The sequence below is a fragment of the Prorops nasuta genome, unplaced genomic scaffold, assembly GCF_024137725.1.
Source record: "Prorops nasuta isolate Cenicafe-Biocafe unplaced genomic scaffold, Cenicafe_Pnas_1.2 PNAS00015, whole genome shotgun sequence".
Lineage (NCBI taxonomy): Eukaryota > Metazoa > Arthropoda > Insecta > Hymenoptera > Bethylidae > Prorops > Prorops nasuta.
The window spans coordinates 3,944,899-3,958,971 of record NW_027116812.1 but is presented as its reverse complement, the minus strand read 5'-3'; the positions used below and the strand labels follow the sequence as shown (position 1 = coordinate 3,958,971).

Here is a 14,073-nt window from a genome sequence, read left to right as displayed (position 1 = left end):
TGAGAGAGAAGGTAGGGGAAAAGTAGCATGGTAGAGGAAGCAACGGAAGAACTGACCATTGCAAAAGCGTAGGAGGTGCGCCATGGCTTCCTTGTCCAGTACATTGTTAATTATTCGCAAAGGAAATTAATGCTCACCTTGCAATAATTTATACCGACCGCAGCATGAATGGCGGCCAGACGGAATTATTCACACCTTATGCCTCATAATTTCAACCGTGGAGGTCTTATTCCTATCTAGGTTGAAATCAAAGATGTATCTGAATATTATATATAACTCTGCTGTATACAGCATTCATTACATTTTTTATAGTACGTGTATCAAAAGACGTTACGAGGCTAATTGTTACATAGAATTGATATCATTTTATTCTTGGATATCGCGAAAATGATACTTTTCTTTAACTTCGCTTCTTCTCGTTATTTATAACAGTTTCCATCAAAATTGTAGGTTTTAGAATTTAGTTAACGTTATATATTAGATTAGTCTATTTATCTAACTCGTTTCTTCACAGTTATTCTGCGCTATTCAAATTAAGGACAAAGCGATAACTAAGTTTTAATAATTATACGTTCATTGATTTTATGCTTCTCTTAAAATTACAGAGTATAAGCTTAACAGAGTTATTAAAAATGTCAAAAAGACACGGAGAAAATATTAAAATAAAGTTTACTGTGTGCCTTCATTTGTACTGCCGTATCTTCTCATACCTAGAAGAAATGAATGATTTTCAAGTGTAGTTTAATGGTCACAGAATAATTTTAAGTCTAAATTCAATAATTATATTTGGAAATGAAAGATATTACAGTAATACTGAGGGCATACAGTAGAAATTAATTTAACATATTTTCTATGGAGGCTTTAAACGTTACTAACATGTAAATTTATATAAAAAAATAAACACGTGAAAGTTTATAACTATACAAGCATTAACAAGATTTTAAATATATTTATAAGACATATTTAGAGAAATAATTTTATTATTATATTGTATTAAACAAAATAATATTGTTATATTGCCAAAATTTCAGAGTTTGTTCAAATTATTTATATAAAAAGTTCATATTAAGTTAGCATAAAATGAGATAGTACAATAAATGATAATTATTTTGTTCAAAAAAGGATTTAGCACCAGGTGGATGATGACATAGGAAGAAAAGGGGGAGAGCAATTTAAAAACAGCAAAAGTATTTTAAACCTGTCGGTTAAATAAAATTCCTGTACTGTTTATAACATATAATTGTAAAAACTTTTGCTATTAATAGACATAAAATTTGTGGGCGGTTTTATACCAACTACTAAGCTTTTGTTATTCTAAAAAACTATTAATTTGTTTATTACAGGGTTCGAACTCACCAACAAAAAAATATTGAAATAAGGATGTGTAGTTGTATGCAAGGTCAAAACTTTATAATTTATCGATTCACCAATACTACGCCATGCACTTTTATTATATGGTTTTATCGAATGATTCGACGGAATTTTAATTTAATAGTTTACTATAAGCTTTGAAATAAAATCAACGGGACTTACAGGGGTGAGTGAGTCCTTGAGACATTTGCCTTTGACCTCTGCAAGTTCACAAAAACCACACAAAGATTTTCCATTGGCAGCGCGTTCACTGGTGTTACAATTGTTGCGCGAATTAAACGCTCTTTTATCTTCACCGCACGCACCGCACTTCAATGTTAAATTGTTTTGTGGAAGATTGTTTAGACAATAATGAAGAGAAGAGCGGATACGGAAGGGGACACGGCACACGCGACGCGCACTGACGATATTCGCGCGTTTTTCACTTATTACACTGTATTTAAAGGGATATTTTTTATTAAAAATGAAGGAAAATGCGAATTCCGTCAAAATAATTGAGAAAAAGCGATGAAATTGCACTCGCGCATTAAAAAAGTGGAAAAGGCATAAAGTCCGGTCACTGTCGTTCGCGGTTGAAGATTCAAAAATTTCGCCGCGGCCGCCATGTTGGAGAAGAAGATGGCGCCGGAGCGGGGAGAGGGTAGAACCTGCTCGCTCAAATCCGAAAACTGGTATCAGTTCAGTTTTCGGATTTGAGCGAGCAGGTTCTACCCTCTCCCCGCTCCGGCGCCATCTTCTTCTCCAACATGGCGGCCGCGGCGAAATTTTTGAATCTTCAACCGCGAACGACAGTGACCGGACTTTATGCCTTTTCCACTTTTTTAATGCGCGAGTGCAATTTCATCGCTTTTTCTCAATTATTTTGACGGAATTCGCATTTTCCTTCATATTTAATAAAAAATATCCCTTTAAATACAGTGTAATAAGTGAAAAACGCGCGAATATCGTCAGTGCGCGTCGCGTGTGCCGTGTCCCCTTCCGTATCCGCTCTTCTCTTCATTATTGTCTAAACAATCTTCCATAAAACAATTTAACATTGAAGTGCGGTGCGTGCGGTGAAAATAAAAGAGCGCTTATATTCGTAAAAATTCGCGCAACAATTGTATAACACCAGTGAACGCGCTGCCAATGGAAAATCTGTGTGTTGTTTTTGTGAACTTGCAGAGGTCAAAGGCAAATGTCTCAAGGACTCACTCACCCTGTAAGTCCCGTTGATTTTATTTCAAAGCTTATAGTAAACTATTAAATTAATTCGTTTCGGTCCAATTAAAACGTCAAAAATTGTATCTTTTTTCACATTACTAAAAATAATAGAAAACATAAACGGATCTTCTGGTTGTATATACTCTTATAGTTTTAGAGAGTGCTCTGTCATTATCTTCCGTTATTTTTTATCTATCTCAACATATTTATTCAATATTACCGTTTAAATTTTGAAACACGTGAAAATTTCCCTATTATTTTTCAGTTACCTGTAATTTCAGTTTAGAAAATGAGGTTGTATTATACTGAAACATAGGATGGGGTGGCATTACAGATGTGTGCTTAGAGTCCACCAGGCCAATTAGAAAATTCAATATGTAATACCTAATATTGTGACGATTTTGTAGGAAAGTGGTATTTTTTCGCTTTCTTTCGATATTTTTAATTCTTTGAAAGTAGATATTGTTAAGTATTATTCAAAAATCAGTATTCCTTTATTGAAAAGTGTTACTTTCAGTTGCAATGCATGTGGTCAAATCAAACTAATTTTTTTGTTTGTTAATTTTAACTATTCTTTTGGGCTTTTATATTTTATTATAGAAAACGATTCTTGTCCAAATTGAATATATTTTTGGATATGTTAATTACTAATTTAAACTATAAATGGTAAAAATTAAAACTAGTGGATTCAACATGGTGGGATGTCATTTAAAGTATACAAAATCTGTCTAAAAACAGTTAAAATTTGAAAACAAAAATAAGTTTATTTTGACTGCAGGCCTTCCAATTGAAAGTAACACCTTTCAATAACAATAATATCGATTTTTTAACAATATTTGCCAGTATCTACCTTGAATTAATAGAAAATATAGGAAATAATTGGAAAATTACCATTTTTTCTTACAAGATCGTCGCCATATTGGGCACGCCATATTGAATTTTTCTACTTGACCTTGTGAACTGTAAGTAAACATTTGTATACCATCCGATTCTGTTTCAGTACAATACAACTCCATTGTTCAAACTAAAATTGCAGGTGATTGAAAAATAATTTAGAAATTTTCACGTATTTTAATATTTAAACTATAATATTGAGAAAATACGTTGAGATGGATAAAAAATAACTGCAGATCTGAAAGAGCTGACTCCTAAACCATAAGAATAACATAAGCGACAAACAGATCCGTCTATGTTTTCTATGCATATACATAAAGAAAAGTCTAAAAATTTAACAATGAATATGACTCTGATATTATGCATGTATATGCACTGTACTTCACATTCTCATTTTACTGTCATTGTATTGTTGCGCGCATTCCCTATATGTCAATGGATTTAATTATTGACAGATATTAAAAATTATATAAAGATAAATTAATTACCTAAAATTTATAAAGTATCGATAATAATGGATATTTTAATAAAAAAATTAATGATAATATTAGTTGACCGATTTGATTAAATGGGACTTTGAAAAAGAAGTGATTTTTAAACGCGAGACGTTTGAAAAATGTTAGGAAAATTGTGCATTGATTGAACAAGTTAAAAGCTGTGTATTGTCGATATTTGAACGAGACGAGACGCTCTTCTTCTCGAGAAACCCCTGAGGTGAACTGTTTCGTAAGCTCGCTGAAGCTTTTCATCGAGCTACTCTTAAAGGCAAAATGCATTCGATAGCCAGCTCGTAGTTGGCTGCCATGGTAACAATCACCTACAAACAAAATGCTGGCAACTCTCTCTCTCGCGGGGTTCCTCGTTGCGGATCACCTGCACCGTCGTCGTTTGCGTCGTTATTTTCGTCATCGATAACTCTGGAGAGAGATCTGCTTTCGCTTTCACGAAGAAGCAAATAAAGTTGAACCCTTGCTGCTCCACCTTCACCTTTATAGTCGCGATGGCTTACGCGTGAGTTCACTAACATGAATTTAGCCAGAAAAAGGATGAAAATTGGTCGAGTGTATAGCAGACTGCTTTTCCTAATACCGATATGCAATACCCTACATATATGCTAAGGATTATCTTATTTACTTTGCGAATGAAAGAATCTCAAGCGAAATCAACGAAAGTATTCCATAAATATCAAAGTACATCGATATTCAAACCCAGAGGCGAGGGAATAAAAAACTTGACTGTTAGAGAGAAGCTTTGTTAGGGAATAATGTACTGTATCCACAAAGGCTGTATTATTTTTTGCTAGTTGTTTTACAATAACCGTTTGAATCATCGGTATAGGTTCTGTGGTACTGTCATACGGTGCAAAATTGTTGAATAATGAAACAAAAGAAAATTACAAGGCAGGGGTGGTTAAAATTGTAGAACTGTGGAGAAAGCTGCTTTTAGATTTATATTGATTGGAAAATCCAATAATAAGTTGATAGAATGAAGAGGTGGAGAATGGGGCATAAAAAGGTAAGAAACGCGAGACGGCGCTTCCGAAGAGAACTTGGAGTAATTTGGTGGGTGAGGGAATGGGGAGCGTAAAGAGGGGTGATGAGAGATTGTGAGGGTTGGCAGATGAAAGAGGATGAGAGAGGGTTTAGAAAAAGAAGGGAGAGGGGAATGGTCGATGGTCTGGAGGAGGGAAGGAGAAATAGGGAGAGAGAGTGAGTATGTGTGTGTGTGTGTGTGTGAGTGAGAGAGAGAGAGAAGGGTCCGCGCATAACACAATTACACGTGGGGCTGATGCTGGATCGAGCTCGCTCTCGACACAGCATGCCCCAACGGTAGAGGCCAAGATTGAATATGAAAGTTTAATGCGAGCAATATCAGCGCCGCTGCCCCGACTCACGGCTACTCACTCTCAGACACGCGTCCTACCTATCACAGTGCCTATCTTCTTTGTATCTCTCTTACATGTATGTATATGCATCCCATATGTGCGTTTTATGCCACCGAGCCCTCTTCCAGTCTTTTCCAAAATCTTGAGTCACTCGTTTTTGTCCAAATTACACCACAGATTGCAATCGAATTTCTTATTTCTACCCTGACCTCCAGACAGCTATTCAGGAGTACAAATCAACTGAAAACATTTTTATTTTCTGCTAAGCCCAGTAAATAGTTATACAGCTTTCTATTTTTTTCTGTGTATATGTGTATCCATTAGGTCTGTGTGAATTTTAATACACAGACTCCTCTTTTAGTATTTTTTTTAATTCTTGAGTAACTCTCTTTGTTTCAAGCTACACCAAACATTGTAATCGAATTTCATCTTTCAACCGCCACTTCCAGACACCAATTGACAATTAAGATTCAATCGAGTAAATCTCTATTTATGCTAAGCACAATAATCAATTAAAAACTTTCCTTTCCTTCGAATAGTATTTTGCTTGTGGATAGGATTCATGAGGTTGCTAAAGCGTAGGGTTTTACTACGTCTTCGACTATTTGTAAAACTTTCCTCATTAATTACCGCAAGATTCACTTCCTTCGTTCTATCCGCACAGTGGGGTAAGGTGCGCCGACCTTTTCTTTTCTGAGCTTTAATTCTTCTTCTTTGTCCATGTCGAACAGAAGTTTGATGGAGAATTACATAGTGCTTTCTCTCATGTTTTCTTCCTTTTCTTTCGTCCGTGAATCATTTACCAATTTGCTAAAGCAACGAAAAACGATTGCTTTTTTTAGCTTTAACACAATCGGTGTAAACGAATTTTTGCTATTTGTATATATCGATGCTGAGAAACTTTTTTTATATCTTTTTAAGAGTTCTGTGTGTAAATTCACAGCGCAAGCTCTTTAATGTGTCCATCTTAAATATATTTTGGCAGTAACTAAAGTTTTAGCATTTTTTTGTGGTCTAGCTTTTAGCAGTGTATACCACAAGGAGGTCAGGTTTAGTTAAAAGTGAAGATATGAAGAAGATTTGAAGGTGAAATGAATTTTTTTTAATGGAGACCAGTATTTTTTATCGCATAGTAGAGGATCTACAGGTACATAAAAATACATAGATTCTATTAGAAAATATTTCTTCTTTACTATTAATACATGACATAAAAATCTCTAAAAACTAAAATATTGGCTATTTCAAGTTTTTCAAACCAATCCAAAAAGTTTCAGCATAAAATTAATTGAATTATTTAGTTGTAAATGAAAAAATATTACAACATTCGTCATTGAACAATACAATACCAATTGAAACTATTTACAATATTACCTAAAAGTAAAATTATTATTTCTATCCGAGAATGAGTTAAAAGACTATAGAAAATAACGAGAAAAATGTAATCAGTACAAAATTGTTAAGGTAGACACGTTAAAAGGCTCACCCTCTATATAGATTTGATTCGGCTGAAAATGTTCGACTGTGTTGCTTTTTTAGGAGCATCTTGTCGTCGCTCCTTAAGCTTTCTCTCTTCCTCTTACTCCTAAACTGTCTATCTATCTATCTATATATATGTCTACCCCTACGGGCGACATTGCACTGATGCGAATTTAGACGCGCGTCAGCTTAAGCAAATGCGGGTGAGGGCAACGGAGCGCAACGAAGTGCTCGGATCCGGAAGAGAGCCGAGTGGAACGCTGCGTCGCGCCACCTCGGAATACAAGGCACAGCGTGAGAGCTTCCTACGAATCTAGAGAGCTCATGGAGCAATAAAACTAAATATATAGACGACGGTGTTTTCGCAAGAACTCACCACTATCCTCGAGAATCTACGAAACGCGTCAATGAGCGATGCAACTTCATACTCGCTTGTAAACAAACCGTGGGAACTTCAAACAGACGCTATGTAATCGAATCAAGATGAAATCAATCATTGGTAAATCTTCCGGTTCAACGACTTCAATTTCAACTTTAAACCCCTTTAATTTAATAGACATTTATTATTGAATTTCAGTTCTTGCTGTAAATTTATTGAAGTCTCAAGAGTCAATTTTAAACAGAAAATTTCTAATATTCGTGTTGTATTCTCCATTTGCAGGGACTGGCGATCGCTCTTATCGCACTGTTTCGGATACAGAAGGTGCTGGGACCACGGACAATCCAACCACGCCATTTCCGTCATCACAACCATCATTGACTCCGAGTCATCGACAAGCTTCGCCATTTCCTCTCGAAAGCACGAATTCTCGTCGATACCATTACAGTGGAAGCGTGTCATCGGAGCGATCTAGAAATGGAAATGGTACGTATTGTGTGTGTGTGTGTGTGTGTGTGTGTGTGTGTGTGAGAGAGTCTTTCGTAGTAAGGTATAGCTTCTTATAAAAACCTGAATACCATTTGTAAATTTCATTACAAACGTCATGTTTGAAAACAACAAATTATTATTCAAACAAGTCCCTTAATGACAAAGTTCTTTTTTTTTATTTAAGGAGAAACGATTTATGCAGCACCTAGTAAAAAGGGAGGGTCTATTTGTGGTACCTTGAGCAGAAGATCGCGTCGAGGTCATACAAATGCTTTGAGCAGTAGTTCCGAAAGCGATGGTTCTGAAAATCCTGGTCATTCGGATATACATCTTAGCAATGGTCAGTATAAAATATAACAGTATAAAGAAATAATGCTCATGCAATCATGGATGATAACATATTCGTGGAAATCATCTGATATTTTGAAAACTATTTTATATTTTTAAATATATACATATTTAAATTTGTATTCACACACATAATACAATATATCGAAAGATGTACTAGTTTTCAAAGTAGCTATGATTAAATTTAACAAGTATCAATATTTGCACAATCATATGCAATGTAACGAAAGGTTTCTAAGAAGCTCTTTTATTAAATAACAATAATGAATCCCATTCTTATAAAACTATATAAAAATTAGAATCACAAAGCGTAGAGCACGCATGATGATTTATGGATTAAGTCGAAAAGCATTCTAGATTCACAATGGAAGTTACACCTATAATATTCAACGATATCCCCTTCTACGTTTCTGTCTTTGTCAGTGAAGTTACTAAGCTTCTGGCAATAGCCGAAGGCGATGAATCTTGGTAGTAGCAAAGGTTATGGTGGTCAGTGGGTTATCGCACCCCAGAACAATGCCACCGTAATCAGAGACCCTACCTTATGCAACTCGCTCGTTAAATAATCAAAGCACTTTCTGTTTTCCAAGTTCATTGAATTATTGTTAAAATAGTCCAAAGTTACCTTCAAAGTTACCCCCTCCTTCTCAGTTTCCCTCGTATAAACTGAGTATGAAAGCTTTGACGCCCTGTAGGAACATGCGTATATAATACAATAAAAACAAAAGCAAAAGAAAGTATTATGCAACACTTTCAGAGTTTAAAACATATTGTACTTAATGAAAAAAAAACTAACCTCCTAATTGTAGATACCAACGAATGAAACGCAGTTTTAATTTATTTAAGAAAATAATACTCGCGATAAAAAATTGAAACCCGTCCAATCATTATTATAGTAGCAACTAGAAGTTATCATACAATCAAGATCTTGTGTCACGTGACACCTTCACCCACTGTTATCTTCATATGGTACGAAGTATAGCGAGATTAAAGCGAAAATTAGTTAATTATTAGATAAAAACTTAATGGGAAGAGGAGTTTTTGGAAAAGTGCGATGAGGTTGAGCCACGTTGGAGTTGATACAGTAGTAGTGGTCAGCGATGGAGGCGACAACGCACCGGTAGGATCGCGCGACGGTAACTCCTCCGCTAGGCAGCTAGGAGAGCTGTTCTCAGGTAACCGAGTTAACAGTTAGTGCCAGGGCCGGGCTAGTTAGAGAGCGTAGGTCACCGAGAAGTTAGCACCGGGTGACTATATTGTTTTGGAACGCTGAGACTATTTAGGCCTCTCCGGCTTGACTCTCTTTACCCCCCCCCCCCTTCCTTACCCTTCTCGAGGGCAGCGTAACGCAGTTTTGCCAACCACGGCTCAGATGTGAAAGTAGCTTTGCGGCTTTGAGCCAGAGTCACCGCAGGCGTTGCCACCGCCACCACCGCTGCCATCACCACGACCACCCCAACGCTATAGTCCTCCCACCCCCCCCCCTCCCCGTTCCTACGTCTCCTGTTCTCCTCGCTCGCGCGCTGACCCAAACTTAACTTTTAAACGAAATTTCACTGGATCTCATCTCACGGCAGCAGTCACCTCGGCTTCGCGAAGCTGCCTGCCAATTACGTCTTTGCTACATAGCACCGAAATCCATTTTGGGATGTAACTAAGCATCCTATTTGATGCTAGAAAATATCTCATTCGCTTAATCGTTATCCTTCAATCAGAAATGTTGCTGGATACATGGAGAGTTTCTTGATTTGAGTTTATAGTGTTTGACATATCTGGTGTAATAGCATAATAAATCTGAAAAAAGATTGAGGGTGTTTTTATTATTCTAATTCGTCAGGAATTATCGGATTTGGTGCAATAATTTAACTGTTGCAATTTTCATGTAGTGACGTCTCTCATTTATCAGTAAAGTTACATTAATAATACACGCATTGCTCGGTGGTAGAAAAGATTTGTATGGATATGGACAGTGGTAAATAAGAAAATTGAAAATAAATAGTGAAAAGTAGAGTGTACAGAGCATATGTCAAGGATCGAGAATCTAAGCTCTAAAAAGTTCTATCTAAAGTTGTAGGGACCCTGTAACTTTGCAACTACGGTAGACTTAATACAGAAACTTCTTCGAAAGTCATTGCCCTGTCCGCTGAAGTGTAATCGCATTACTTGTGTATTCGAGAAAATTAGTGACTTGGATTAAGAACCCACTAACTCAACCTGAATACGTGAATTTCACGTTTGAGTTTCAACTGTAAGGGCTTCTTACACTAGTACTGGTTGGTCCATCGATGTATCTATGCAATTCTGTGTTGATTCTATATAAGTACGAATATTATGTTTTGGCATCTATTTTGTATACTAATAAATGATAGTACATACGTGGTCCTATCTGCCCGGCATCTGTCGGAAAATTGCGAACAAGTGTTTGAAATTTTAATAATTTATTATGTTTATGTTTCATATTACTAAAATTGATTTATTATTTTATAGTAGACTAACTAGTGTATCATTTAAGAAATTAATGAAAAATATAATTTGTATATTTATTGAATTATTTAATTTCTCATTTAAGTATCCACAATTCTTTCATTCTCCCCTGTATAATATGTTGTTAAATATAAAATGCAAGTGTCTAACTTTCGGTATTCAAACAATTATCGTAATCAAAGTTTGAGGGTATCCAAGAATTCTCATTATGATTTTAAGTAACAATTTTCATTACGATCAACGCAATCGCATAAGCAATAATTCGAGACTAAATCTCTGACGGGATATTGCTAGCCGGAATGTCCCTGCGGTCTAATGGAGGGACGTCGTGGCATTTATTAGCAAATGACTCCCAAAGGCCATAGTTTACCTACGCTAATTTCGTGCGCGGCTTCGCTAGAAAGACGATTGATATTCCGCTTTAACTATCGTAATCGACAGATGCTTTATAAATTTTTCAACTGACTAGAATTCCGGAAAATAACTTATATTTTTTCCTTGGGAAATGTCAATTTCATTGCGTACTTAATAATGGATTATTTTTTTTACTATATGAATTATAAGTCTCCTGAGAATGAGATAATTACGTAAATGTCTGGTGATCTTTTACCATTGGCCAGACAGAAATAGCAGGTAGAATTATAGAACCACAATTCTTAGCAAGAAATAAAGCAAAAATGATTTGCTACGTCGGTGAAGGTGTAGTCCTTCCTTACTTACCGAGTACGCCAGGATGAAGAACGTGTTATTTAAAACGTTTAAATAAAGCAGGCGATGCTTGTTGGCTCGCATGAAATGTTTGCGCAGAGTGACAAATTAATTGATCAATTAATTGCTTCATATTTCTAGAATCTGGAGAATAGATGCTCGTAGTTTTCAGTTTTATAGCTTCACTAGAGCTTGCAAGCATTTAGAAACGGTCACGAGGTGGAGAAAATTCTTAATTAAGGACACAACCGAAGCTAGGGGGAATTACAAGAGTATCCAGTAATGAAACAAGGCCAATTATTAAATAAGGAGACTAGCACAATAAGGATTTAAGCAAGCACTGCCCAAGATTAATTTAAGTTTAAGTTTTCTTCTCTGATAGTAAGGTAAACGTTTCTGTTCGAGGCACCAAAGCGTAATTAAGATATTCTTTTCTTTTGATAAATTTGCCTATGCAAAGATATACCTCAAATGTATCAGTGAGAGGTAGGAGATTTTAATAAGAAGGCTATCTCAACTTTGTGCTTTTTTATAAATAGTTCTCTAGAGTACATTGATCTAAATATTAGTTTAAGAGAGAAAATATTATTTTCTTAAATATTCTCATAATGCATCAGGAACCTTTTGTTTATACAGCATCTTAATCGACCCCGACTAATTAGCTTACCTATTTATTAAACTTTTCTACATCTGACCATGTGCAGTTTCATACTGTGTATAATAATATACTAAAATTAAATAATCTTCATAATTTGAAGTTCAAATCTGTTTTTTATTATAGTTAAGTAATTAAATGTTAGAATTATAACTTATTTAGAGTATTAAATTTTATGATTACCCTCATTAATTTAGTAGTGGGGCTTCTTCAACTATTATAATTGTAATTATTTCTGAATTTCTAGCTTATCATCTCGATCCTTGAGCGGTTTCTCAAGCAGGGAAGCTATGTACATACAGATTGACCTAGTTATTTGAATGGACCTAGTGCCCTTTAGTAATTTTAATGATTAATTAAATTATATTCATACCTGAAAATGTCCGTACGTTTGGCTTTGTGGTCTGTCTGTGTTTAGGTGATTTCCTTGGCCAGGCATAGCACAGATCTAAAGACAGAAAATGTATAAAGTAAAAGTAATAGGTAGCTCTGTCATGGCACATGAAATAATTCGTATTTACATGAATATGTATTGCTCGGTACGGTGGAGGCGTTAGACCATTAAATCGAATTACCAACGCGAGCCGCTAACCGCATCAAGTCACTGTCGGCCACCTTGCATCCCCTTGCAATGTCTGACTACCCTTCCTACCATCTACCGATGAGGGATAACCCGCTTGAACTGGGTGTCAGTGATGTGCCAGCGTGGCTCGTAATTGGCTCTCACCGATTGGCCAAGCCAGCCTACTCGCAAGCGTCATCTCACTTCCTGCATATTCCCTATTAGATGTCCTACCATTGTTATAGTTTTTACCCTAGCTTCCATATACGTCATTATTAGGGGACCATGAAATTTAGTACACGATATATCTATAAAAATAGGATCAATATACCTGAGAAGAAGCTTCTCGTGTAGTTTCTCCAAACTAACAGCTGTTTCACTGAATTTCCTATCGAGTCTTACACGTGTTGACAATTCTCTGCAGGATTTGAAAATTGTTTTGTTGCAAAAGAAATGTATACCTCCATTTTAGTAAAGTTTTCGAGTTAAGCCATAGACGCGTATGGTGCTGACAGAAGTGCATTGCACATTTCATGAACCAGTTTAATTAAGCAATTATTACAGCTTATTAAGGCATTCTCTGACTAAAGTAGTTTATGTACGTCCCATACGACACTGTTGCATCTCCTCAAATGTACAATTAAAAATGCTTTTAATTTATTCTCTGACAATGCAATTTTGCATTATTATTCTTCGTATAAATAACTGTTAAAATATTATTATATAATAATCATTGTTTTCGATGAATCCCTCTTATTGTTACTCCTGTATTTTAATAGCTTTGTCTCCCTTATCTATAGCTAGAGATTACAAAAATTATCACATGATTATATGGTTTCTAAAAATAATATACAAATTTATTAGGAATTTCGTCTATCCAAGCTGAATTACTTTTCATCATACAATATATTTTCCATTTGCTATTTTAATTATTTTATCGCAATCAGATGTCTTCTCATTCACCATCTTTATAGAAGTAAATATAAAAAAGTGCACTGCAACTGCAACATGCTTTTCTCCGACAGCTTATTCAAGGTTCCTAGCTCGGAGCATGTGAGCTATCACAACAATATTACACTATATCTACTCTTTACCGGAGACGATTTATCTGATCCAGCGCGCTATGGCCTTGCGTAAAGTTATGTTATGGCGAATGACTCGGTCCAAGCTGTTCAGTAAATGAAAAGTATGACGTCAAAAAGAGCGAAAAAGCACTAATTTTTAAAACTGTGATGATTCCATCTCAGTTGAAATAATTGAAGTGTAACTGAATGATTTATAATCAAATATCTAATCCAAAACAACTTTCTTAAAGCAATTACAGTGACTTAGTTATTTCATGTAAATAGTCATAATGTGTAGCCATAGCTTTTCTTAAGATTTCTATTTAAAATTTATGATAAATACTTTTGATAAAATTATATTTCATATTCCTTACATTATGAAATATCATATCATACTCTACCCATGAATGGTACTGTTTGGATCAATAAAAGGTGTAGCTACCAGATAACTGTTAAAATTAGAAATGGAGAACGAAGTTAAATTGAATTTTTCAAATTTTTCGATTGTATTGATTGGGTTTTCTGATGGCAAATTGTTCGGTTTATTAGCAGGAG

At 35.4% G+C, this 14,073-nt stretch overlaps 1 protein-coding gene across 1 annotated transcript in view; it reads left to right on the top strand.

Moving 5' to 3' along the window:
• Ten-a (tenascin accessory) overlaps window positions 1–14,073 on the top strand; it is a 338,450-nt gene that overhangs the window by 118,857 nt on the left and 205,520 nt on the right. Inside the window, exons 5-6 of the mRNA XM_066736696.1 lie at window positions 7,491–7,694; window positions 7,882–8,037. Of these exons, the coding sequence (XP_066592793.1) occupies window positions 7,491–7,694; window positions 7,882–8,037 (360 nt within the window). The remainder of the gene's footprint in view (window positions 1–7,490; window positions 7,695–7,881; window positions 8,038–14,073) is intronic.